General features: G+C 38.1%; 2 protein-coding genes across 2 annotated transcripts; one reads left to right on the forward strand and one right to left on the reverse strand.

Annotated features, from left to right (window-relative positions):
• Positions 1–220: 220 nt before the first annotated feature.
• LOC143853521 (phytochrome A1-like) lies at positions 221–9,837 on the reverse strand. Its single transcript, XM_077363319.1, has 5 exons — positions 9,430–9,837; positions 6,595–8,655; positions 5,206–6,022; positions 4,063–4,353; positions 221–615 (listed from the first exon to the last, which is right to left on the reverse strand). Exons 2-5 carry the CDS (start codon positions 8,648–8,650, stop codon positions 360–362), a joined length of 3,420 nt encoding a protein of 1,139 aa, XP_077219434.1. The 5' UTR covers positions 8,651–8,655; positions 9,430–9,837; the 3' UTR covers positions 221–359.
• Positions 9,838–16,843: 7,006 nt separating this feature from the next.
• On the forward strand, positions 16,844–27,715 carry LOC143852900 (integrator complex subunit-like protein). The gene is made up of 6 exons (XM_077362548.1): positions 16,844–16,995; positions 18,397–18,594; positions 22,152–22,275; positions 25,461–25,534; positions 26,605–26,762; positions 27,295–27,715. The coding sequence occupies exons 1-6, from the start codon at positions 16,919–16,921 to the stop codon at positions 27,462–27,464; spliced, it is 801 nt and encodes a 266-aa protein (XP_077218663.1). The 5' UTR covers positions 16,844–16,918; the 3' UTR covers positions 27,465–27,715.
• The last annotated feature ends 213 nt before the right edge of the window (positions 27,716–27,928 follow it).

The following is a 27,928-nucleotide window of genomic DNA, read 5'->3' on the forward strand; positions in this document are numbered from 1 at the left end:
ATATATGTGGTTAAGTGATGTGGGTCCAAGGGGGTGTCCTTGCGGCTGAGTTATAGCAAGTGTGCCCTTCAGTTTAGCATTTCTCTATATATATAACACACCCACAAGAGCACCACATTAGATCCACATCATCCACCCACATTTATCATTCCTTTTAACTTTGCATTTTTCAGTTCCAACATAAATTTCGTTACAATATAGAAGGTTCAAGGTGTCCATGTTTTGTAACAAGTGAACAATTAAAGAGCTCATTTATGTTTGGAGAAAGTTCATACCTAATGGTACAACAGAAGTTAGCCCAACACAACAGAAGCAAAAGAAAACAGCACAAGATAACAGGGTGGCATGCTAGGTAGAGTTTACTTTGTAGCTGCGGGTGAGAGATTTCTCGAGACTCGGGTGCGTCCAGAACTCTGTGCAGAAGCGAGTTCAGCCGAAATGATGAAGGATGACTGGCCTGCTTCGGTGAGATAACGGACGTCTCCATTCATGAGCTGAAGAAGTTTCCTACATACGAGAAGGCTGATCCCTTCCTCTGTGATATCTCCACCTCCATCATTTTCAAACATCTGGGAGAGCAGTTCTTGTGGTATTCCCTTGCCCGAATGCCTGATCCTGTAGTATTTAACAAGGAACATTGGTCAGGAATGACATTTTGAATCGAAAAGAAAAGAATTAAGAACAGTACTCTCTCTCTCACTGAAGAAATTGGGGATTCATAATACTTAATTGAAGTTGCAAGGTAAAGAAAGTGAATCCATTTTTTTTTCTTTTTTCTTTGATGTGTAAGCTTGGATCAAGGTTGCGACTCGAAGTATCATTCAATTTGAGCTATGGTTTCGACCCTAGAAAGGGAATATACTTCATTTAATGGAATATACTAAAATGATTGTCAGCGAACCCAGTCATTTCCTCGATGGACCTAGGCTTAAAGCTCTCTATCATTGGTCACAGAAGATTAGCCATGTAATATTGATAAAGCCTACTTAAAAACAGCTTAAAGGCGGAGGTCCAAATTACAAGTTTCAAGGTCAAGAAACGAAATCCCTACTTATCATGCAGGGATTCCTTAGGATAGCTATTGAAAAGTAGATCCTTCCCTGAAAGCCTTGAGATTTCCTGATGGACCTATATTTAACACTCTGTCCGTGATTAAATGACAAAGAACAAACAGCTCAGAGTTGATTGATTGTATTAGGTGCTTCTTACCAGTAACAAGAGAAAAACAAACGATGGTATAACAGATTTTCGTTACAAAAAAGTCATAGTTTCTCTTTGCTAAAAATTCAAGCAGCGAACATGGTCTATTTTCATTTGCATAAGAAATTGTATGATCTCTCTTTGACTTGTCCTACAGCCCCAACTTCCCAAAACAGTAAGCTAGTGGTTCACTGCTATGAGAAATAGATGCATTTGAAATAAATATTGAAAAGCTCCCCAAATTTTATACCCCATTTAAACTCTAAAAACTCCCGAATAAATAAAAATTTCTTACCATTTAAATATGACGAAAGTGTTCCTGCGCAGGGAGCTTCCCTGCGCTTAAGTGGCTTAAAAAGCCTCCCATTGGTTCGTTTAGCGGGTCCACCTTTGCGGGTCCACAAAAAGTAACCAGAGCTTTATAAACCACTTAAGCGCAGGGAGCTCCCTGCGCAGGAACACTTTTCTCTTCAAATATATATATATATATATATATATATATATATATATATATAGAGAGAGAGAGAGAGAGAGAGAGAGAGGAAACTGTTGGTGAGCTTAAGCGCACCAAACTTATGGTGCGCTTAAGCTCCCCAATCACATGGTTCCCACATGTTCTGTGGTGATCCAAACCATTCATTTGCAAGGCCTTATCATAGATAGGGGGTGTACCAAAAATCAGCTCCATAGGATCATCCTAACCCCTCCATTTGTGGAGGACAAAAATGGGGCAGATTTGTGTCTGTCCATTTTTGTCCTCCACAAATGGAGGGGTTAGGATGATCCTATGGAGCTGATTTTTGGTACACCCCCCATCTATATAAGGGACTTTCAAATGAATGCTTTGGATCATCCTAAAAAAGTGGGCCCCCATGTGATTGGGCGCTTAAGCTCACCATAAGTTTGGTGAGCTTAAGCGCACCAACAGTTTCCTCATATATATATATATATATATATATATATATATATATATATATATATATATATATATATATATATATATATATATATAGAGAGAGAGAGAGAGAGAGAGAAAACGGTTCCTACACATATGTGTAGATAAGTTATCTACACACTAGCTTAAAATACAGTGGGGGCCACATTATTTGGGTGATCCAAACCATTCATTTTTAAGGCCCTCACATAGATAGGGTGTCCACAAAAAATTAGATCCATAGGATCATCCTAACCATTCGAACTGTGGAGGCAAAAAACGGACTAATTTGTAAAGGTTTAAAGACATCCATTTTACCTCCACAAATCGTAGGGTTGGGATGATCCTATGGATCTGATTTTTTGTAGACACCCTATCTATGTGAGGGCTTTAAAATGGATGGCTTGGATCACCCAAACAATGTGGGCCCCCACTGTATATATATATATATATATATATATATATATATATATATATATATATATATATATGAGAAAACGGTTCCTACACACTTGTGTAGATAAGTTATCTACACACTAGCTTAAAATACTGTGGGGGGCCACATTGTTTGAGTGATCCAAACCATTCATTTGAGAGGCCCTCACATAGATAGGGTGTCCATAAAAAATCAGATCCATAGGATCATCCCAACCCTATGATTTGTGGAGATAAAATGGACGTGTATAAACCTTCACAAATTGGTCCATTTTTTGCGTCCACAGTTCAAATGGTTAGGATGATCCTATGGATCTGATTTTTTGTGGATACCCTATCTATGTGAGGGCCTTTCAAATGAATGCTTTGGATCACCCAAACAATGTGGGCCCCACTGTATTTTAAGCTAGTGTGTAGATAACTTATCTACACAAGTGTGTAGGAACCGTTCTCTCTCTCTCTCTCTCTCTCTCTCTCTCTCTCTCTATATATATATATATATATATATATATATATATATATATATATATATATATATATATATATATATATAATTTTCTTGCATTTTTCAAATTAGATACGAGTTTTTTGCATTAAAACGAATGTGACCGATAATTTGTCAATTTCTCATACATTATTTGCAAATTCAGTGCAAAATTCAAAACTACTGAAAATGACAGAGAAAATTGAAGTCACATTTTAACCTAGCAAACAAGTACCGTTAACCATCCCTGCGTGCATTTTATTGCATCTTATTTAGAAAAATAAGTAGATATACGCGTTAAAATAGAAAGACAAATGCATTTTTTCTGAACTTTCATGAACTTCCCCGAAATTTTTGAACATTTGCCTCACAAAAGTAATCCTAAATCCAAACTTTGGAACTACGAATAGACCTAATGTCTTTTCATAGGGGTCATTTGGATACAACGAAAATTTTCTTGGAAGAGTTCTTTGGAAAACAAGGTTTCCACTATTTTCAATGGAAAACTTTTTCCCTTCGATGAAATATTCTTCAAAAAGCCTGGAGAAAGAGAAAACCCTGCTTCACCCAGGAATTGTATGACAGGAAAAGTTTCCAGTTACACTGTTAATCCCCCCCATCCTTTTGGTCCTCAATATGTTCATCTATCTATTGATGCGTTCCCACTTTTAGTTCTTTAACCCATTGCATATGGCTAACATGCACCTGATCCAAACAACCCCATAGGGTGTGAAAGACTCCGAAGAAATTTGATATAGAATGGTAATTACACAGAAACAGCAGAATTCTCTCATAGCCTAATCACATGAAACAACTAGTACAAATGTGTCTAAGAATTCATATGGGTGATGTTAAAAAAGTCATGATCACAAGCATGGTGGGGATCAGAATCATTCACAAGTCAAGCAAACATAGATAGAGCTACTCAAAAAAGAAAAGAAAAAGAAGAGGACAAGCAAAACATATATAGGGAAAAGAGTAACAGGAAGGCAAGTTAAGTTAGTAGTACCTGAGCTCCAAATGCAGAAGATGGACACTTTCACCCAGTCGATCTTTGATTAAGCTACCACTGATCTCAATCTGTCCTCCACTTGGAGTGAACTTCACAGAAATTAACAAGAAATCAGCCAGGATCTGCTGAAGCCTCAGATTGTCTCCATATATACTTTCATTCATGAATTCCTCAGAAGGATCACACACAATTTTGATTCCCTTTCCATTGCTCGAAATCATGACTTGACTTACAGCAGTAATCACCACATCTTTCAGAGTAAAATTGACAACTTCCAAATCCAAATAGCTGCCAGGCATTCAACAGAAAACACATAGTTCAGATTATTATGGCAAAACCCAATTGAATATCGGTTAACATAACACATCCTAAAGGTCATAAGTCGCTATATACTTGACGTATTTGCATAAGATGCTGACATACGAAGTAAACACATAAGAAAATCGTGGTTCCACTGAAAGCAATGAATTAAAGATATGGACATAGACTTGGAACTTAGTCAATTTAACTAGCTAGCCACAGATCATAGAACTCTCCCCAAGATTCAGTGTATTGCTTGGTTTCGATTGCCTAGACTTACTTTTTATAAAATCTATCAATGTTATGGAAGATGGAAACAAAGAGTTTACTTTTTTGCTGGAAGTTTTATTCAATTTCACATTGAATGGGATTGTGGGGGTGTTGGGAGTAATTAATTATTTAATGTTCCTTATCCATCCAAGAAACTTATATAAATTATTTTTACTCCATTTTCTGAACATCCTAGGTCCTCCCTAACACTAAATTTTAACTGACATCTACTGGTCACCCTTCTATAGATCATCTCTCGTAGTTTTTCCAAACCTTTCTTTTACTTTTCTCCCTTTTCTCTTTCCCAGTTTTAGTTTTAAATTTTTTCATTGTTTGATGGTGTCACTCAGCCAATTCACTGGAAAAAAAAAACGATTTAAAGAGATTGGTCAGAAGAGACGTACTGGTGGCAGAAACTGAACTGTCCAAACATAAAGAAATAGATGATAAAAAGGAAAAGAAATCCACATTCTATCACAAAATGCTTTTAGAATCAATATTTCGGCAGTTCCAGAGCATAATATAATAAAGTTAATGCATCACATGTGCAATTTTACTATTTTAGAGTACCCGTTAATGATATTCTCGAGATCAAAGTCCTCGAGAATCTTGTTTATCTGGTGTTGGCACTGTTTGCTGGTGTATAAAAGCCCTCTCTGTTCTTCGCACAAGTCAGTACCCTCTATCACTTTCCGAGAAAATATAATGCCAGATAGAGGATTCTTGATCTCCTGCCTTATGTAAGCCAACGCCTTCAATCTTTTGATTGCAGTTTGCTCCGACAATCGTTGTACGTGAAGTGCTTGTTGCAACTCTTGACTAGCAATATTCAAGAAGCAAAAAATACCTGTGACCATAGCATCTTCATCCACTTTCTTACTCATGGAAAGTAGACAGTCCACATATTTACCATTGCGGACGGAAAACCCAAATGGGATCTTATCAGTTTCCTGACCCATCATTGCATTATTGATTGCAATACCGAGATTTATGAATGCGTCTTGATTCTTCAGACGACAACATGCCATCTGGGTCCCGAAAACCTCACCCAATAGCATTTTATCAATAACGTCATCCCTCTCCCACCCTGTCAATTTCATCATTGCTGTGTTCCACTCAGTGCACCACCCAAATTCATCTGTGCCAAATATGGGAGGGATTAATGGGCTTAGATTCTGTACTATTGTTTTGTAATCTCCCTCAATCCGAGTGAACTTGTCCATCACCTTCTTATGACTCGTCATATCCTGTGCTACGAAGCACACTCCGACAACATTTTCATGAAGGTCCCTACTTGCACAAGCATTAACAATTAAAATCACAGGGCCGCTATCATCCCGAGAACGGTGAGTTTTCATCTCAAATTCAACATTTTGCTCTTCTTGGCCTGATCACAAATCAAAATACAAAAAGAACAAGCATGTCAAGCAGTTTAACAACTAACAGAAACTAAGAATCAGCTTCCTTTATCATGAGAGAGAGGATAGCAAAGTCGAATAAGCCAGTGTTCAGTTGATGCACTATCTATCGGATTCTAGTGGAAAGTAGGGCTTTTAGCCTAAAAAACAGAAATCCGGTCATTTTGTTGAGCCACTTTAGTGGCGTGGGAAAATGATGTGGAGGGAAAGTTGGGTGAATTTTCTCACTTTCAAATTCCTAAGAGAGGATTTTGGACTTGTGAAAAAGAAAATAACTTTCGGGCTTGGATTCCTTCCTTTTCTTGACAACAAAACGACCATCTTTTGTTCATTTTCCATTTGCAACAACTTTTTTGGGCTTGTACGCTTTTCTTTCTTTTTTACAACAAAACTAGCATTTTTTATTCATTTTCCATTTCTTTTTCTTTTTTTTTCTTTTTTGCCCCGCCATTTTCCTTTCCTTTCCCACCGAAGTCAAACAATTGGATGTGGCCTAAAGTAATAGAAAAGGAAGTCAAAACCAAGTTAAAGCAAGCCATACCTTTCAGTGCCAAGTAAAGCATCCTCTTAACAGTGTCAGCAGAGGAGTCTTCCACAAAGTTAAGCAAATGTTTTCCCATGACTTGATCAACTGACAAACCTGTTACTTCAGCAATCTTTTTATTCCACCCATTAATAAGCCCATCTACATCAACGGCCAAAATTGGTACCCTGGCTGTCTCAATCAATCGGACCATCTCGTTTGTCACTGCTTGCAATTCCACCACCCCTTCAAGCTTGAGGTCATTAAGCCGTGAATGAATCATGGTACCTGTGTCGACTTTCTCAGCTTCTTTGAGAGATCCCCTTAGGATAAGTTGCAAAGAATGAATGGCATCCATCTCATAATCAGCCCAAGGAGAACTCCTCGTCTTAACCACATCGAGGAATGCCTTGAATGATGACCTTGGGTGCATTTTCCTCCCATCATCCTTTTGATTTGGATCATGCTTTGCACCACCCCATCTGATTTCCGCAGCAGTATGCGATCTGAACCAGAAAAGTGTGTCCTTAGAATTTATTCTCACAGCTGCCATCCCACAAACTACATCACCAAGAGAGAGAGCCCCCGGATAGCCAGCATCGTGTAAGCTATCCGTACTCAAACCAGTAGAATCCATGTGATACTCAGAGAGCCATAGGGCGATATCAAGTATCTGGGACTCCGTTGGAGCTATACCAAGACGCCAAATCTTATTTTGGTATAGAAGGACAGCACCATCGCATTTTACAAGATCCAATATACTGGGGCTCTGTGTCACAATACCAAGAGGCGCAGCCCTCATAAGCATGTCACAAAGTAGTGTCTGCGTACGCAAAATGTTCTTTTCCTGTATCTGGTTCTCTAATTCCAACTCCTTATTAACATGGATAGCAAAAACTTGCGCCAGAAACTCACAGGCATATCTCAGAGGGAAAGGAACAAACCTCGGAGTCGTGTTATGGCAGACCACGAGCCCCCAGAGCCTCTTTCTCTTAGGCTGCTCCTGTTGTTGTTCAGACCCCGAGTTTTCATCTTTTTCTTCCCGTTCATTGATAACCACCGCCATAACCAACGAAGCAATAGAGCCCATGTTTTCCATATACTGTAAGTGACAGCTATGTGGTGCTCTCAAAGTCGAACCGCATAAGGTCAAATCAAATGTAAGCTTCTCATCTTGATAAACCTTCATGGGTTTTGCATTGCAATCACATATCATTCGAACCTTATTCTTCATAAATAAAAACCTAGCAGCCTGAGGGATATCTGTGGCAGGATAATGTAGACCCAGATAAGGTTCTAGGTCCGGCTTCGTAACCTCCGATATGACCTCCCCGTGATCGTCTTCATGGAACTTATAGGCCATCACCCTGTCATAGCCGGTAAGTTCAAAAACCCCTTGGACGACAGTATCAATCAACCTCTTTAGGCTTCCACCGGGTAACGATTGCAACCGAGAGATCGCCTTTGCCGCGAGCTTATAAGATTGAAGAGCCCCGGCAGCAGCCATTGGGGATTCATAAGGCTTTACTGGTTCAAAGTCGACGATAAGGCTCCCAGTCACCCTATGGATGATTGCATAGAACGGCTTGCCGGAAGTTTTACAGTGGACTAAAATGGGATTCAACAGTGAAACCTCGCCAAAACCTAAGGCCTTTTGCAATGCAGCAGCGCTAGGAGATGTAAAGATAGTCCTCACATCAGTACCAATGCCGAGAACCGGGTGGTCGCCAACACTTGGAACAGCATGGCTAACCATGGTTAGCATTTCAGGGGCATTTTCACTGTAGGCAATGACCGTAAAAGTTTTCTCATCTAGTGCTAACAAGCACCCAAATGGTTGAATCAGTTTTGCTTTCTGTATGTGTTGCAGGTATTCTGTTACTTTCCCTGACCTAGGTTGATCAGCAGAAACTGAGGCGTTTAGGGTTACTGATCGCGAGTAATCAAAGGAACTCCCAGATTCCTCGAATTCGGCATCGAGCTTTGCATCTACAGTGGTTTGAGCTATAATTCTAGCACTCTGTTTGGTTCTGCTAGAACTAGTAGATGATTGTGTGGGTCTTGAAGAAGACATGTTTACTAAAAACAGAAAAACAGTGAAACCCAAATCCTAAATCCTCTGATTGAAGAAGAAGAAGAAGAAGTACTATTCACCAAAAGTCCAGAAAACTCAATTTTCTCTGATAAAATATTCTCTCAGGACTCTAATTCATAAAGCTCTCTCTCTCTCTCTCTCTCTCTCTCTCTCTCGGAGGAACACCAGAAAATAGAAAGGAATAAAAAAAGAACCCAACAGTTAATCTGTATCCCACTACTTGTAGAAAATCATACAAAAATCAGCTTAAAATCCCTGATGTAGTTTTTCTAAGCTGCAAGCTCTAAAGCCCTTTGCCATTTCAGAAAAAAAAGAAAAGAAGCTCTAAAGCCCTAAAGCATGACTAGTCTCTTCAAGAAGCAATAAAGATAAAAATACAGACTTTCAACACTATCTACACTCTACTGGTTGGGAAAGGAAATGTTTCTTTATCTAAACCATACCCTGTAAATCCAAGATTTATAATAAAAAAGAAAGCACCTTTCACAAAGAGAGAATAAAGAAAAACAAACCCAACCCTAAATTCCAGAGCCGAAACCCACTTTTCTCAGGCCAATCCACTTTCACCAAAGCAAAAACAGATCCAAAACCTTCAAAACCAAAAACCCATCTCTATCCACAATTCCCAATTCCATAATCAGTTAAATAAACCCATCTCAAATCTCAAGTTCAGTAAGTTCAATAGATACAAAAGTTACAGGGACAAAGGAAAACAGGTATAATTTCAAAGCACTTTGGGATCATGATTTAAGACATACCTCAGCGAGATTGCAAAGAACATTCTCCAATATGTAAAATCCAGAGACCCAAAACTCTCAACAAGTCGTTAAGAAATTTACCCATCTGGGTTTTGACAATTTTGTCTTCAAATTTTGGGACTTGGCACTTGCTTATTGCGCCATTGACGTGATATAGTTTTTTATTGCCAAAGAAGGAAAAAATCAGCGTGGAGTGACATGGGTTTCCCATCTCAGTTACAAAAAAATAACTAAACAGACCCCATTTCGAGGTACCGGATGACAGCAGTTTGCCGAATACCAACAAAAACTGGCATTAAGAATTTCACGTGTACAGTTAAAGGGATGCCAGCTCCCTGTGTGTCACATTCCGGCAATCAAGGGAAGATTCCGGCGATCAATGAATCTGACCCACATCACCTCTTATTACCAGACTTCATACACTGTAACTCCGTATCTAATCTAATAATCTAATAATAATCTTGGACGAAGTAGGTGCGCAAAGTGACACACCTCAAAAAACGTAAAACTTGGATTGTAGAAAAAATCTCAACATACCCCCAGTTTTTAGCAAAATTGTTCCTATTACTCAATATCTCATGTATATTAGCAAAATTGTTTCTATTTATTGGAAGAAAAAATCTCCACTATATCCCATGATTTTAGCAAAATTGTTTCTATTTCTCAATATCCTAAGTATACTGGCAAAATTTTTGCGAATTATTTGTTTTTTGTCCCGTGCACGGGTTGTCCACTAATATATAAGTAAAACGGAATCTGACAAGCTGGGAGTGCACCATGTGGTAGCCCTATATATCCTGTTTTCAATTTTATTATGTGTTTCTAATTCTAATCAATACCAATAACGTCTAATGTTAGAGGGCAAGCGTTGGTAAGGTTGCTCCATTGTGACCTGGTGGTCACGAAAATAGCCTATCTGCAAAGTAGGCGTAAGGCTATGTACATCTAGCCCTCTCAAGACCCCACAATGGGGAGCCTCGTGCACTGGTCGCTGTTTTTATCAATAACGTCTAATATTCATTTGCCTATAAGCATACGACTTTGTTTTTACAATTCCCATATTCCATAGAACTCTTCTTTCTTTTCCCTTATAAAATTCCTTAGTTTATCTATCCCTAAAATCTCTAATTTCCTTAGTTTATCTATCCCTAAAATCTCTCATTTAAATGCACAAAGCGCATAAAATCTCTTCTTCCCTATAAAACTCCTCTCTTTCTCTCTCTTTTTCCCTTCGGGAACATCACAAGGTGAGCATAGAGTTCTTCTTTCTTATAATCAAGTTTAGTGACTTTTTCTTTTCTTTTTCCCCTTTTTCGCTCTATAACTACTCCCTCTTCAGCGTTTTGCTTTTCTACCCTATAAATTTACCTAGGTACTTAAATACATACCCGATCAAAATACAAATGAAGTAACAGATTAATCCTTTTCTCCCTTTTCATGTCTATGCTTTTGTGTTCTTGTTTACGTTGCTGTGTGGGTAACACCAGATTTAATTTTGTTTTTGTTGTTGTTGTTTTTCTTTGTTTTTTGTTCCCATGCAACGCACGAGTCTGCAACTAGTTGTCCGGTATTTTATTTTTCAAGAAGTATTGTATGGCTTACACCTTTGGATGATCCAAACCATTCATTTGATTGGCCGCAAGGTAAATAGGTTGTGTCCAAAACATCATTTTCACAGGATGATCCTAGCCCTCTGATCTATAAAGAAACTGCATATTTTGGAAACCTCTAGCCCCCTGATCTATAAAGGAACTGCATATTTTGGAAACCTCTATAGATCGGAGGGTTGTGATCATCCTATGGAAATGATTTTTGAGGTACAACATGTTTACATTGAACCCATCAAATGGACAGTTTGGATCATCTTATGGTGTAAGCCGCTATACGTCTATACGGGCATACACCATATAAAACTCATCACGACTTACAATTAGGAAAAATTATATTATGGGTGGCCGTACAATCCTGTATTTTTTTAAAAAAAGTACGGTACGGCACATTACATAGGATGATCCAAACTGTCAATTTGCTAGGCCACAACGCAAATAGGTTGGGCGCCAAAAATCATTTCCATAGGATGATCCTAACCCTCCAATCGATTGAAGTTTTTCATAATGTGCAGTCCCACAGATCTGAGTGTTAATATCATCCTACATAAATGATTTTTGGGGCATCACCTACTCAAGTTGTGGCCCAAAAAATGGATGGTTTGGATCATCCTGTGGAGTGTGCCCTAGCGTACTTTTTTGAAAAATAAGGTTTGGATCTTCCTACAAGTAGTTAGCTTAGGTGTACACCGAACGCTCAGAATATATGCTTTTCACATGGGGGCCTGCATTAGGTATGACCTCCTTAGGGCTCTGTTCACTTGCCTTCTTGAGAAAGGAAAGGAGAAGAAAGTAAGCCAAAATTTCCTGTGATTGGATATGATTTGACATTTTCCGCCGTTCACTTGTTTTCTCGGGAAAGCGGAATTACACAGGTGGAAAATATAAATAATGACGTGGAAAACCAACTTTCTTACACTTTCCCTCTAAATTTTCTCACCAAAAGGATGGGAAAATCACTTTCCTGAGAAAACCACTTTGCCTGCATACTTTCTTTTCCTTTCTCGGCTAAGTGAACAACGAAATTTTCTCATAGTTTCTTTTCCTTTCTTTTATTTTCTTTTCCTGCAGCTAGAAAACAAGTGAACAGAGCCCAGGGGAAGCACGTGGTAATATCTCTCCAAAGTTCATGTACCGAAGGTTCAGTATATTGTCTATGATCTGGAAAGCAGCTATACTTGCAAATCTATACATGTGGGGTCTATGGATGTTATCCGGAAGGGAAGAAATATATTCGGCCCTACTTATTACTTGGGACATCCCCCTCTACTGTATTTATGACTACTCTTTAACACCGGAGGTGGCTGTCCCAAATAAAAAAAAGGGGTGAATATATCATTTTCTTATCCACAACACTCATTTTGTTGGACCCATGTGACTACTTTTACCATAAAATCAACGAGTATTTGATGATCCAATAAAGAAGTAGAATGAATACTTGAATAGGGTCCTTTTTCTTTTTTGGATTTTTTAGGGAAATAGCTTTCCATTTCCAGCTTGGATAAAAGCTGATGATAATGTGTGGCCCACAAATGGGTAAAACAACAACACATGCATGGAAATTCATGGTTTCGTTTTTAATACGATAGTCATATTCAAACATGCACATGGAACACAAATATGTGCTCGTACATGCATATTCAAAAGAAAAACTTGCCCCTAGTCTAGACACCCACCATTTTCCCTTGGCCAGACCAATCGAGAAGGTAATGTACTCAACTCAACTCGACTAAGCGTTTGTCCCAAACTAGTTGGGGTCGGCTAATGAATCCTTTAGAAAATTTTCATGAAGAAAGGGAATATAAGACCCATAAATCCCAGGCTGTACATAATACCAGGATTTTTGGACGGACATCGCTTCAATCAAGGGATCAAACGCTACAATGACTATACCTAAATCATCCAACCCCAAGACAAAAATATCAAAAGAGTCGACCAAGAGAAAGATCAATGGTTGTCAAGAATCCCAACGATCATCAAGGCAATCTCTCTCTCTCTCTCTCTCTCTCTCTCTCTCTCTCTCTCTCTTCAAACACCTCAACACACAAACAACTATATTATGTTCATACAATGTATCCCCAAAAAACGAAAATCAACTCACGAGTTATTAAAGTGCAATGAGATTAATTATTTGAGACACCGATCGATCAAAATCATGAAAGGCATATTAGGAATTAAGCATATTACAATAGCCCCTAATTTAATTGTGTCTACTTTTTTAGGAAAGGGTTCCTACACACTTGTGTAGATAAGTTATCTACACACTATCTTAAAATACAGTGGGGACCCACATTGTTTGGGTGATCCAAACCATTCATTTGAAAAACCCTCACATAGATAGGGTATCCACAAAAAATCAGATCCATAGGATCATCCTAACCATTCGAACTGTGGAGGTACACGTCCATTTTACCTCCACAAATCATAGGGTTAGGATGATCCTATGGATCTGTTTTTTTGTGGACACCCTATCTATGTGAGGGCCTCTCAAATGAATGGTTTGGATGACCCAAACAATATGGGCCCCCACTGTATTTTGTTCACGTTTGAGTTGAATTGTCTTTATCTGGATCGAACCTACGACCTCACCGTGGAGAAACCAAGCCTCCACCATTGAGCTATAGGTCCACTCCGTCTATGCAAAAGGTTTTGAAGTTAAATATGATTATTTGCAGAATAATAATCATAAGCTTTAGAAATGTTGCAGTTAATGGGTTCCAGTGAGGCCTTAGTGCTCCACTTGCAAATAAAATTAATTTAAAATAATTTTAGCTGCAAAAAGAGGGCCGATTGCCGATGGCATCCAAAGAGGCCTCTAATTAAATATTATCTCTTCAATCAAGACAAAGAGATTTCTTAACAGCCTCTTTGACACTGCAAAATCTTTCATTATCTATAAGTATGATTATTTTAAGTTAATATACATTAAAGCCACTTTGGAAGCCATGAAATAATATATAGTTCTCTACACACTAGCTTAAAAAACAGTGGGGGCCCACATTGTTTGGGTGATCCAAGCCATCCATTTAAAAGGCCCTCACATAGATAGGGTGTCCACAACCTAACCATTCGAACTGTGGAGGCAAAAAATGGACTAATTTGTGAAGGTTTAAAGACATCCATTTTACCTCCACAAATCATGGGGTTGGGATATTTTTTGTAGACATCCTATCTATGTGAGGGCCTTTAAAAGGGATGGCTTGGATCACCCAAACAATGTGGGCCCCCACTGTTTTTTAAGCTAGTGTGTAGAGAACTCTCTACACATATGTGTAGGAACCGTTTTCTCTTATAAAAAACTATTTATTATAACCATCATTTGTACATAAAACTTTACGTAGATAAGATTAAATGCACGTAAGATTAGAGGTTGTTTCACCTCCGTTGCGATTAAATGCGTCTCCCAAAATCAGCCCACTCACTTTCTCGTGCATTGCAGAGTTTAGTCTAACTGAAAAATAGTTTTTTTTTTATTTATTTTAAATCTCAGTCATTCATGGTAAAAGTGAATTGGCTGATTTCCAGCGACACACTTAGCTTTGACAGAGGTGAAATCCACTCGTAAGGTTATAAGTAAATAACTTTTAGGGGCATCTCTAAAGATGCCCTGAGGGAATGATGTTGCAACCAACCCATGTCCTGTTATAAGACTCTTTAATTTCTATTAAGATAAATTAGTAGAAATGCGTGGGGCCAGTCATACATGAGTAAATAAAAATGGGAGATGAAAACAAATTAATATCAATTAAATTTACATTTTATTGGGACTAGAAAATAGGTATGCAACCTTCCAAAAAATAAGAAATAAGGTATGCACTCTGACCATGTTTGTTTCGAAGGGGAAAATTTTATGGAATTTTTTCCCATCATTTTTCATGAAACACTTTAAGTAGATAATTAGTGACTTTCTATGAACTATAGGTATTTCATCATTAGATATGGATACTTCAGTTATTTTATGAAATAAGAGGCACTTTGATTATCTTCCATTAGATATGGATGGTTTAGTCATTTTTCTTGAGATATGGATATTTTTGTCATTTTCTGGTTTTTTTTTTTTTCTATCCGATAAGGATATTTTTGTCACTTTTCATGAGATGTGTGTGTTTTTGTCACTTTTCATGAGATGGATAGTTTTATTATTTTTCATGGGAGAGGGGAACTTCGATCAATTTTTATGAGATATGGGTATTTTTGTCATTTTCTGAGAGAGTCTTAATCATTCTCTATGAAATATGGGTATTTTAGTCCCATTTTTATGAGATAGAGTTACACATTAATTTTTGTCGATGTCGTGTGCTAAAGTCAGACGCGTATGGTGGCTGGTCTAAATTTTAGGTCCTAAAAACTTTTACCCAAGAGAAATCTTTATTGCATTGGAAGAAAAACATTTATATGGAAAAAACAATTCGTTAGGCAAATGTCCTCTTTCCATGATTTAAAGGGAATTGATATGGTTATGGTTAAATTGGAATGATGTTATCATAAATTGAAGGTCCCTCCAAATAAAAATTAAATAGGGTTGATTGTTGATAAATATTTATTGGATTGCAAGAAAAAATTGGGGGAATTTCTTTTCCCCATGATTTAGAGGGAAATGATAGGATTAGTAAGGCCGTGTAGTGAAGTATTGTTTTTACATAAACAAGCAGGGGTCCCCGCCAAACCCCAACTTACCTATCAAAAAACAATTTCCATATGATCATTCCCATACCCTACAATCTATAGAGGAATGGTATATTTTGGAAACCTCTATAGATCATTGGGTTCGGATCATCCTATGGAAATGATTTTTCTCACACAATCTATGGTGTAAGTCCGTATAGTCAAGTATTTTTCAACAAGTACTGTACAACCTATACCATAGGATGATCCAAACCATCCATTTGATGGGCCACAATATATATCAATTGTTCCCAAAAAATCATTTCCATATGATGATCCTAGCCCTACAAACCTTGTCTTACAACCTATTTACATTGTGGCCCATCAAATGGATGGATCGGATAATCCTATGGTGTAAGACGTATAGAACTTGTGAGTGCCTACAAACATCTAGGTTTTGTGGCCCACAATATCTTAATTTCTCATTTATCCTCAGAAATTGTATGAAAGGTCGTATAAACACGTAAAGGTGGTACGACAGAGATGCCGCCCTTGATATTTGATCCAACAGTGAGCTTCCGTTGGATCAAATATCAAGGGTGGGATGATGGGTACGTCATACGTGTTCATGTGGCTTTTCATCATATAATTTCTCAAACGGATTTTTTAAGATTTTTTTTTGTATAGGAATTTGCTAGCCACCATCGCCGATGCCACTTGTCGGCTTGTCGCCCCGGGGCTAGCAATAAATCGAGCAAAAAATAATAATCATTACTGCTATGTGCAAAAAGATTGGTAGAATACTAAGTTTTAAATGAAAAATTACGGACAAATGGAAGCAGCGTAGAAAAATTATGGAAAAAATAAAAAAAGGTGGGTTTTTTGGTCGTATTATATAGTAGGGGTAAGAGGGTCACGGAAATGATGAAAAAACCATCGAAACCGAGGAGATTTACGAAAGAATAGCTACCAACAGGCGGGACATGAGGAGATTTTCAACGGGCCGAAAAATATAGAATTCTCCCTTTTACCACAGTACAGGGGTATTTTGGTTATTTTACCAGGTAATACGGTGCCTGAGCGAGAAGTACCCTGCTCGCATGGGACCCTAACGATGTCTACACGATCAACGGTCTCGATTATACAACCATGTCCCCGTGTGGGACCCAACACTTTCTCCTTACGTTGATCCTGACGGTGTCTCAGTCGGACCCATGACTATATAAGGTGTCGAACCTCCTCCAAATTGTCGTGTAGATGATATCTCCAGTGAGGCGATGCGGACAAAAAATTTCAGAAAGAGAACACTCGACGAAGCCAAAAACGCCGAATCCGAAGACGAGGAAGAAAGAAGGTTTGTTTTCTCTCCCTTAAATTCTAGGGTTTTGCAATTTGTTCCGTCCAATATATGGCTTTTTTCCCATCTCTGTAGATGAAATCTAGGATTTCTATTTGCTGGAATGCTTTGCAGACAAAATATAGGGTTTCTGCGTTGCTAGGTTCTTTGTAGATGAAATCTAGGGTTTCTGCGTTGCTAGGTTCTTTGTATATGAAATCTAGGGTTTCTGTTTGTTGGAATGCTTTGCAGACAAAATCTATGGTTTCTTCGTTGCTAGGTTCTTTGTAGATGTAATCTAGGGTTTCTGTTTGCTGGAATGCTTTGCAGACAAAATCTAGGGTTTCTGCGTTGCTAGGTTATTCGTAGATGAAATCTAGGGTTTCTGTTTGCTGGGATGCTTTGCAGACAAAATCTAGGGTTCCTGCGTTGCTTGGTTCTTTTTAGATGAAATCTAGGGTTTCTGTTTGCTTGAATGCTTTGCAGACAAAATCTAGGGTTTCGGTGTTTCTAGGTTCTTTGCACATGAAATCTAGGGTTTCTGTTTGCTGGAATGCTTTGCAGACAAAATTTAGGGTTTCTGCGTTTCTAGGTTCTTTGTTACGTGCCTAACAGGCCGTAACGGAAATAAACAAAATAAAAGAGAAATAGAGGGGGGTAATGGTTGATTCGAGGCAACCGGACCTCCTAGCGGCTCGATTCGAGAGGAGCCATGACTCTCCAAAACAAAGTCTCCTTTGCTGTAAATTATCTTCTCTTCTTTTCGCCTTTCATTAGATTACTACTACATAAATACAAGCAAGAGAGAGTGCCACATCACAAGCACACTTACCCACTAACAAGACGCATCACAAATAACTAACACCCACTACTTAACACATACACCATAACTAACACCCATAACTCTAAAAACACATTCCCACAACTAACATCCACACCATAATTATTATGCACATAACATTCTTTGTAGATGAAATCTAGGGTTTCTGTTTGCTGGAATGATTTGCTGACAAAATCTAGGGTTTCTGCGTTGCTAGGTTCTTTGTAGATGAAATCTAGGGTTTCTGTTTGCTGGAATGCTTTGCAGACAAAATCTAGGGTTTCTGCGTTGCCTGGTTCTTTTTAGATGAAATCTAGGGTTTCTGTTTACTTGAATGCTTTGCAGACAAAATCTAGGGTTTCTGCGTTTCTAGGTTCTTTGTAGATGAAATCTAGGGCTTCTGTTTGCTGGAATGATTTGCTGACAAAATCTAGGGTTTCCGCGTTTCTAGGTTCTTTGTAGATGAAATCTAGGGTTTCTGTTTCCTGGAATGCTTTGCTGACAAAATCTAGAGTTTCTAGTTATGTAAAATGAGATTATGGTCTTTTTAATTCTATAATTCTAGGTTTTATTGAACAATGTGGTTTTTACCTTGTCAGATTGGCATTGGAGGAGGTGAAATTATTACAAAAACAGAGGGAGAGGAAATCAGGAATAGCTGCAGTCCTGACTGTGCAAACTGTTGGCGTTGTTCCAAAACTGAGCGAGAAGAACGAAGGTGATGGAGAAAAGGAGGAGTTGGTCTTGCAAGATACGTTTGCTCAGGAAACTGCGGTTACGGTGGAAGACCCCAACATGTGAATTCTTTACTACTGATTAGCATTTGCTTCTGTTTTTTGGTTTCTGTCATTTCTCTATGCTAAAATGTTTCTGAATTTCTGATGGGTTTCCTTATTATATGATAATTTAATAGTTCGCTGCAATCCCAATTGCATATTTTAAAGTATGGGAATTGTAGGAGAGTGGTCATGGCTCATTTTATGTAAATTCGCAGGATTGTGAATTGTATGAATGTGTAATATTTTTAGCAGTTTTATGGCTAGCCTCCACTTTCTGATTTTTCATAAAAGTTATGCTAGGGACTGCAGAAGGAAATTAAAAAAAAAAGAACCAAGGAAGTTGACCTAACTTTTCCCACATGAATCTCTTATTTTTTGGACAAAAGATTAATCTTTATTCAAAATAAGAAGAAACAGAAAACAAAGATATCCTTGACCAGCAAAAGCCCAGAGAACAGTACATCTCTGGAAACCTCCGATTTAGCCAAGTTATTGGCCAAATCATTTGCGCCCCTAGAAATGAGTGAATATGATATGTCACCCTGTAACCAAATCCGCAATCCCATCAATGTACCTCCCATGCCTCCATGGCTGTATACTACGACCATCTGCGCAAGAAATTGCATTGGGAATAATTAAGGGTGCCATTTAGCAATAGTTTTCTTTTTAGGTATTTGACCTACCAACATATCGTGCCAATTATGAAGAATTTGTCCAATCAAATAACCCCAAAACTATCCCCTGCAATGCCTGTGAATCCACCAAGAACTTTGTCTGCCAAAAAACGAATGCAACGGAAGACCACTTATCCCCCCTCCCCCGTCGTCATGTTCAAAAGCACCGTTAAATGGATAATCTCCCTTAGCCTAATCCCTAAAGAACCCAATTGATCAAATGCCAACTTTCCAAAAGCTCGTGACCAAGACTGGAACAACCCAACTAACATTATTTGGGAAATTTGGAACCATATCGGGATTGTCGCCTTGGAGAAGAGGTGATCCGCTGATTCTTCCTCTTCGCAACACATGATACACATGTTTACCGTATGAAAATGCAACCTATCCACTGTATTGATCTTCTTCAGCAGTACAGTCCAAATGAATGCTTGGATTTTAGTTGATATGGAAGCTGACCAAACCCTGCTTGAAAGGGAAGCCCGCATCACCTACAGAAAATGGGCACAAAAAAAAGAGCTAACGAAGAATGAGTCCCTAGGATCTTGGGTCAAAACTCAACACTCTTCTAAAACAGGGAAATGAAACAATCCTTAAGCAAACAAAGAAGAAGGTGAACTAAAATGGGGTACCGCTTTATTTTAAATCCTCAAGAAGCACATTATGAGAGATCATTTCACAAACTTATGGTAATACTATATTCAATGTTTTAAAATGGGGTACCACTTTTATTTGTCAAATCTGGCTTCTCAAAAGTTATAGATTGTGGTGTAGCTAACTAGTTAGACAAGATAGGTGGCCTTTGGTTAAAGCCTCCAATCTGTCTTTGAGTGCACTATTGTTTAGTTTTCAGCCTCGGCTATTTTCCCAACCTGCTTTTGGTTTTTCTATTCAGTGTCTTCTTTGCTTCTTTTCGCATGCATTCGCTTCATGGTATTTTTAGCAAAATGAATCATTTCAAGAAGTGTTTGTTTCTTTTTGTCGATCTACCGTGTCTTAGTATGGAGCTTGCTTGGGATGAATGTGGGACTGCAGAAAAAGATCTTTGCTCTTTTATTCAATCGGTATAGGTTTACGATTTAGCCGACACTTTGAATTTTCAGCAGATACGCATGTTGGACACATGTCGGCACTCCTTTCGACACTTGTTAATGTTTTGACACTTGTAAATGTACTGCTAAAACTATCAGACTTAATGTGGGCACGTCGAGAAGTTATTGTCTCATGTTGAATGAAATACTATTTATTATCGAATACGGTGTTCTCGCCGTCTTTTATCATTAACTTTTATTTTATTATCAAATCTTCTTTTATGTTTTCTTTAACTAATATTTGTTGTTATCCCTCCTCTCCTTAACTTAAAACACTAAACAAACGCTCTTCCAATATTATATTCATTGTATTTTATTGTTCTATCTTCTTTGATGCATATTGGAGATTGAAGATAAGTAGATTGGATTGATGAATGCACTGTGATTTGATTATCTCAGGTTTCACTGTTATTTGATTATCTCATGTTTCTTTGAGACTTGTAGTTGCTTAATCCTAATACTTATTAGTTTTAGTCAATACTATTTGCAAGCTATGATTAGTCATCAGTAATTTTATATGTAAGTACACGTAAGTGCATAATTTTAAGTGTTGGACACCTTGTTTCCATGTCCACAGATCATAGGTTTAGATGGATTTGTGACCCTTCTCTCACCATCCAGATGATGAGATGGGTGTTGAGTATGATGATGATCTATTATTTGGGAAATACAGATTGTTGACCTAAAGATGGGGCTTTGGCTTGTTGGTTATCGGGTTCAAAAGCTTGGAAAGGGTTCATTTCCAATGATGATGTTGTCATTAAGGGGAATTTTTCTTTTGTACTTCATGAAAAAAGTAGGCCTATAAAGTTGTGAGTGTAGGAGATAACATCAACATCCTGATAAAGCTTGGAATTGGTTCGTGTCCAATGATGGTGTGGAAGTGTCTATATTGTATGTCCATTTTAAATCCCCACATCATGTTCGGATCATCCTATGGAGAAGTTTTTTGGGTCATAGCCTATCTACATTGGGGACAAAATGGTTTAGGTCAATTATGTGGGATCCATTGTTTTTTTTTTTTTTGTGGGGCAGGGGGGGGGGGGGGGGGGCTACACTCCCATGTCATACCAAGGTTTTAAATTTCAGTTTCGGGATGCGTTTCGGTCCTCACCAATATTTCAGCCAAAATTTCGAAATTCCGGCCGAAATCTATCGACATCAGTTGGCGAAATTTTGGCTGAAATTTCGGGATAATATTAAATATTAAACAAAATGCAGATTTTTTCGTGATATTACTAAAATTTCGACCGGGGGAAAACGAAATTTTGAAAATTTCGGTCGAAATTTGTTAACATTTCGACTTTATGCAATTTTGGTTTTGCTCCCGACCGAAACCCGAAATTTCGGATTTCGGTCAAAATTTAAAACCTTGTGTCATACTAAAGACCTTCATTGAAAGAAACAGCAAGAAGCACAACAAACCGAGGAGGTCTAGCCAAGAGCTTATGATGGATCAATATATTTTTTTTGAAGTAGGACATACATTGAGCTTGATTATAAAGGTTCGGTGTGGACTGGGCCCTCCTTGGAAGGTTAGGAAGTTGTTGGAAGAGATTACGCAATGTAATGCTATCGATAAATGAGTTGTGGTATCCATATCCTACATTCACTTGGAGGCTGATCTTATGGTGGGATCTCTCTGCAAATAAAAGGGATATATGATGACTGAGGTTCTTGTCTGTGGAATAGAACCTTCCGAACTTATATGTATAACACTTCATTGTTTCTTTATGTTGAAGACTTCAATGCTTTGATTATTTAAGATGCACTTTGGCATGAAAGTTTAGCTCCTTTTCTAACTTGGCAGGTTGAAGTATGTTGAACAAGAATTGGCAAAGAAAAGGGGCAAGAACATTGATGCTAACAATCAAGTTGAGAATGATTTAAAACGTGCAGAGGATGAATTGTACGCCATTCCTGAACATCTGAAGGTGAGCGCATCATTGTTTATATAAGTTATAACACTTTAAGGCTAGGTTTGATTTGCCATTGCTTTCCTTTGGCATGGATATATTTAGGTTGATTTCACAGGTCCTCAAGTGAGAGTAACAACCCCACAAGTCAATAGTTATCAATTTTATTTGTGATTAACATGCCTTGTCTGTTTTCTTTCTGTGAAACAAATAGATCTTTTTAAAAAAAATATATGTGTCCTGTTACTTTTTATTCACTTAAAACATTTCGGATTCAGCCTCCTTATACTTGTAATTCATTGATCATTATTCTCACTTGTAATCAGAGTGATATTCTCTCTAAAAAACTAAAGTCAGCCATAACCAGGGCTGCGATTGGGCTTGTTGCTTCTCCACCATCTAACTGTTACTGTGGAGCATCTCTAATTTGCTGCGAAGGGTGATTTTTCTTTAGATCCTCCTGCCATTTTTACCTTGGAAGACATCCCACTTTTCTGAGCTGCTTGCGGTGCCCATATATGAAGCTTAAACATGAAGCCACTACTGTTTCGGCGTTCAGAATGCTGGGTTGAATCTGGGATTCGATTATTTTGTTCTTAATATTATGTCTGAATATAATTTGTTGAAAATTGTTGAATTTGATACTATCTTCCAGGCATTGTATTCTTTTTGCTATGCTGCATGTATATATGGGCACCCCCTCGTATAGATAGGGTGTGCCAAAAAAATCAGCTTCATAGGATCATCCTAACCCTTCCATTTGTGGAGGTTAAATTGGATGGGTATAATCCTCCATAAATTTGCCCATTTTAACCTCCACAAATGGAAGGGGTTAGGATGATCCTATGAAGCTGATTTTTTGGGCACACCCTATCTATATGAGGGCTTATCAAATGAATGTTTTGGATCATCCAAAGAATGTGGCCCCCCTATGTTTGTGACCTCTCTCTCTCTCTCTCTCTCTATATATATATATATATATATATATATATATATATATATATGAGGAAAGTGTTGGTGAGCTTAAGCTCACCAAACTTATGGTGAGCTTAAGCGCCCCAATCACATGGGTCCCACATTTTCTGTGGTGATCCAAAGCATTCATTTGCAAGGCCCTATCATAGATGGGGTGTGTACCAAAAATCAGCTCCATAGGATCATCCTAACCCCTCCATTTGTGGAGGATATATATATATATATGAGGAAAGTGTTGGTGAGCTTAAGCGCTCAATCACATTGGGGCTACTTTGTTAGGATGATCCAAAGCATTCATTCGAAAGGCCCTTACATAGATGGGGTGTGTTCCAAAAATCAGCTCCATAGGATCATCCTAACCCATCCATTTGTGGAGGTAAAAATGGACAGACATTATTTGTCCACAAATCTGCCCATTTTTGTCCTCCACAAATTGAGGGGTTAGGATGATCCTATGGAGCTGATTTTTGGTACACACCCTATCTATGATAGGGCCTTGCAAATGAATGGTTTGGATCACCACAGAAAATGTGGGACCCATGTGATTGGGGTGCTTAAGCTCACCATAAGTTTGGTGAGCTTAAGCGCTCACTCACATTGGGGCTACTTTGTTAGGATGATCCAAAGCATTCATTCGAAAGGCCCTTACATAGATGGGGTGTGTACCATATGAGAAAACAGTTTCTACACCCAAGTGTAGATAAGTTATCTACACACGAGCTTAAAATACAGTGGAGGGCATATTGTTTGGGTAATCCAAACCATTCATTTGATTGGCCCTCACATAGATAGGGTGTCCACAAAAAATCAGCTCCATAGGATCATCCCAACCCTACGATTTGTGGAGGAAAATGGACGTGTATAAACCTTCACACATCTGTCCATTTTTTGCCTCCACGGTTCGAAGGGTTAAGATGATCCTATGAAGCTGATTTTTTGGGCACACCCTATCTATGTGAGGGCCCATCAAATGAATGCTTTGGATCACCCAAACAATGTGGGCTCCCACTGTATTTTAAGCTTGTGTGTAGATAACTTATCTACACTTGTGTAGAAACCATTTTCTCTCTCTCTCTCTCTCTCTGTCTCTCTCTCTCTCTCTCTCTCTCTCTATATATATATATATATATATATATATATATATATATATATATATATATATATATATATAGGAAAAGGTTCCTGAGCTCGAGCTCAGAATATATATCTGATACGTAATTTTGCTTTACTGGAGAGGTTGTGGACCTCTAAAGTCCCTTAAACAATTAGTTTTGGATTGTTCATTTTTTATATGAAACATCTATAAAAAACCTCTTCCTAATATTACGTTTGAATATAATTTTTTTGAATGGTTGAATATAATTTGTTGAAAATGAATGACCGAGATATTATCTTCCAGGCATTGTACTCTTTTAGCTATGCTACACGCTTTTTTTATATTGGATCTGATACACAAGCTGCATTATTGGAGAGGTTGGGGACCTCTAAAGTCCCACAAACAACTAGTTTTTTATTGTTCATTTTTTAAATGATGTATGTATATGAGGAATACTAAACTGAAGGGCACCCCTGCAAAAGCCCATCGGATCCATGTCACCAAATTACATTTATCATTCTTTTAATTTTGCATTTTTCTGTGCCTTATGAATGCAGTTGGGTGATGTGGATCCAATGGGGCGCCCGTGTACGGGGGTTTTTGGAATGTCGCCCTTCAGTTTAGGATTCCTCTATATATGTATATATCCAATGCATCTTGGATGAATAGTTACCATGCTTCCTAGCTATATCATGCACATGGACGTTCCATTGATTGATATGAACTACTCACGTGGTGGGGTTCACCTTGGATTGGTCACAGCCCTGTGACCAAAAATCAGTCATTTTAACCATGTCTTCAATGGCTTCATTGATAATTGATTCTGATGGTTGAGTGCTAATATTTTGTACTGATCTCCTCTCTTCTCCCATCTACGATTTTGAGGAAATCCAAGATTCTAAAATCTGCATGTCCAAATTGCCCCTTAAGGATCTTTATATAGCTAGGAACTTAGGATCATGTGATCGTAACAATTTTTGCATGAAACTGTCTAAGGTTATGTCTACCGCATGAATGGTTTAAATTAATCACGGCCAGCCCCATATATATGATTGAATTGACATGATGCATCCGGGCTGTGTGGGATTATTCTCCTATACTGTATTGTGAATTTCCAACTTGTTTTTTTCAGGTTAAGAGGAGGAACTCAGAAGAAAGTTCTACACAGTGGACAACTGGAATAGCAGAAGTTCAGCTCCCCATCGAGTATGTTGTTTCCTTTTCCATCTTTTCTTGTTATACGTGGTGCATTCTGTTGCCAGCTTGTTGGGATCAATTTTATCTGTTTGGTCTTTTGCATTTATGACATTGCAACCCTCCCTCATGAACCAAGAAATCATGAGCTTGGGAGATGGTCTACTGAGACGGAAGTGTGTTTCTCAGCTCATGCAATTTGTCAGTTATCTGTAGACTTCTTAATCGACTGAAACTCACAAAACATGTAGTTATTTTGCTAGAAACTAAGGCATCGGTAAGGTTCAGTTGAAGATTACAAAGTTGGTGATTATATTTCTTTAATGATATAATTTACTTTTTTGTTTTCCATATCTAACAAAAAAGACTTCTATATTAATGGACACTTCAAAGTAGCCACAGGTGGTGATCATTTCTCTTAATATTTTACGAAACTACATGGATTTTCTATAGAAGTCTTGTGCCTTCAATGGAAGAAGGCTTAGTCACTAACAAGTCTTTATGGACACAAATTGCTATGGATTGATGGGTTTGGATTCCAACTACCCATTGACTTTTGGAAGTAGCCATGGGAGTAGCCCTTTGGGAATAGCTGGTGAAACTACCCTATTTTTTATATAGGGATCACATGAGCCTCAATTGATTTAACTAATTTTAGTGCCCATAAACTGCTAATAGAACCATGTTTTTTGTTTAGATTACCAATTTATGTTATTTCATTGCAGATGTGCTTTTCCTATCCACAACCTTGGAAAATACACGTTGTTCCTTTTTCTTTCTTCTCTCTTTTTTTTCCCCCTATTTTGTAGGCAAGCTGTGACCAAACCTATGACCTCAAGGTTGGGGCACAAAGCCTTGACCAATTGTGCTTCAGGATCAACCCTCATGTGTTTTTAGTATTGAAAGTTACAGTCTCATGTCACTTAGTCACTCACCCAATATATTTCCAGAAATTTATTTTCATTCCATGGATGATCAATGTTTGATACATGGTTTTGGAAAGTTAGTATGCATGCTGCCTTTATCTCTTTTTTTTTTAAATTCTGATTACATGCTGTTTCTATGCATTCTAACTAGTGCAGATTTAAGTTAAGAAATATTGAAGAAACAGAGGCTGCCAAGAAGCTTTTGCAAGATAAGAGGCTTGTGGGCCGGACAAGACCAGAGCTGTCCATACCCTCAAGTTACAGTGCAGATTACTTTCAGCGTGGACGGGATTATGCGGAAAAGCTTCGAAGAGGTTGGCTAGGCTGTAGAATATAAGTTGTAATTTTTATGTGAGACACAATGAATCTAAATTTTTGTGGGACTAATACACCTACTTTTTCCCACAAATATTGCATTCCATATTTGGTTTTCTCTAACGTGTATAGAAGTGCCAAAAATTCCTAGACTGGTAGTAAAAAAGTTTTTTTTTTAAATTTTATTATTATTATTATTTTGAAATGGCTTAGTAAAAAAAGTTTTACGGACTTGAAGTGAAATGTTCGGGGCTTACGGTCAGTTTATTTGCCTGTAAAAATGAAATACGCTGCATATGTAGCAAGAAAGATATTTTCCATTTTGGATGTTGAGTATTCTTACTGGTTTAGAACTCTGAATGTTTTTTTTTTTTTTTCCCTCATTTCTAAAAAGCAGAAAGCCATACTAAATGTCCCTTTAACCACTGTGGATGGTTTTTCTACATTGCCTGTTGGCCATTCTTACTGGTACATTAGACTGGATGTTTTTTTCTACTCGCTTGTTCTCAATATCAGTTATTTTGCATGCAGAGCATCCTGAGCTGTACAAGGACAGAGTTGAACAAGATAATGGTGTGGGATCCAAATCAGCAGATACCACTAACACAGATGCAGCAGGAGGACGGAGGCAAGCTGCCACGGACGAGTTCATGCTTGAGCGTTTCCGGAAACGAGAACGCCACCGTGTCATGCGCAGATAACTCCACATGTAAGTCTATAATTGGATGACAGCCGCCGAAATGGAATTGGGTGGCTTTTTAAGTTATTTGTCACCCATTGCATTCCATCCTTTCTATGCGGTACTCGTGTTGCTAATTACCCGTTGGGTGGCACATGTGCAATACACATGTATGGGATACCTGTGGATTCTTGTTCATGTCCTTGTGAGTTTCATGTAAATCACTTTGCTAGGACACGGCAATCTTTACATAACCACATTTTCTATTCAGGATGTGTCCTATCAGGCTAATGCTGCTAATTGCATCATTCCAATATTATCCCTTACGAGTTTCATGCTAATGCAGTTAATGATTTAACTGCATTATTCCTTGATCTGAACCCTTGGTTTCAAGCTTTCACAACCCAATGGATGTGTTCATGGGGGCATGAATCACTTCACCCAGTACATCTTCATATTATCATTAGTGGGAGTGCAACTTGGGTC

This window comes from Tasmannia lanceolata, unplaced genomic scaffold (assembly GCF_043159265.1).
Source record: "Tasmannia lanceolata isolate RefF3 unplaced genomic scaffold, GAP_Taslan_0.1 ptg000019l, whole genome shotgun sequence".
NCBI classification, from domain to species: domain Eukaryota; kingdom Viridiplantae; phylum Streptophyta; class Magnoliopsida; order Canellales; family Winteraceae; genus Tasmannia; species Tasmannia lanceolata.

Bases quoted from the DNA above. Each gene is read 5' to 3' on its own strand.
- LOC143852900 (XM_077362548.1), top strand. From the start codon at position 16,919: ATGCGGACAAAAAATTTCAGAAAGAGAACACTCGACGAAGCCAAAAAC. The intron at 16,996-18,396 runs GTTTGTTTTCTC...TTACCTTGTCAG, and splicing joins GAAGACGAGGAAGAAAGAAG to ATTGGCATTGGAGGAGGTGA. The intron at 22,276-25,460 runs GTGAGCGCATCA...TGTTTTTTTCAG, and splicing joins CCATTCCTGAACATCTGAAG to GTTAAGAGGAGGAACTCAGA.
- LOC143853521 (XM_077363319.1), bottom strand. From the start codon at position 8,650: ATGTCTTCTTCAAGACCCACACAATCATCTACTAGTTCTAGCAGAACC. The intron at 6,023-6,594 runs GTATGGCTTGCT...ATTTGTGATCAG, and splicing joins GCTTTACTTGGCACTGAAAG to GCCAAGAAGAGCAAAATGTT. The intron at 616-4,062 runs GTACTACTAACT...TAAATACTACAG, and splicing joins CTTCTGCATTTGGAGCTCAG to GATCAGGCATTCGGGCAAGG.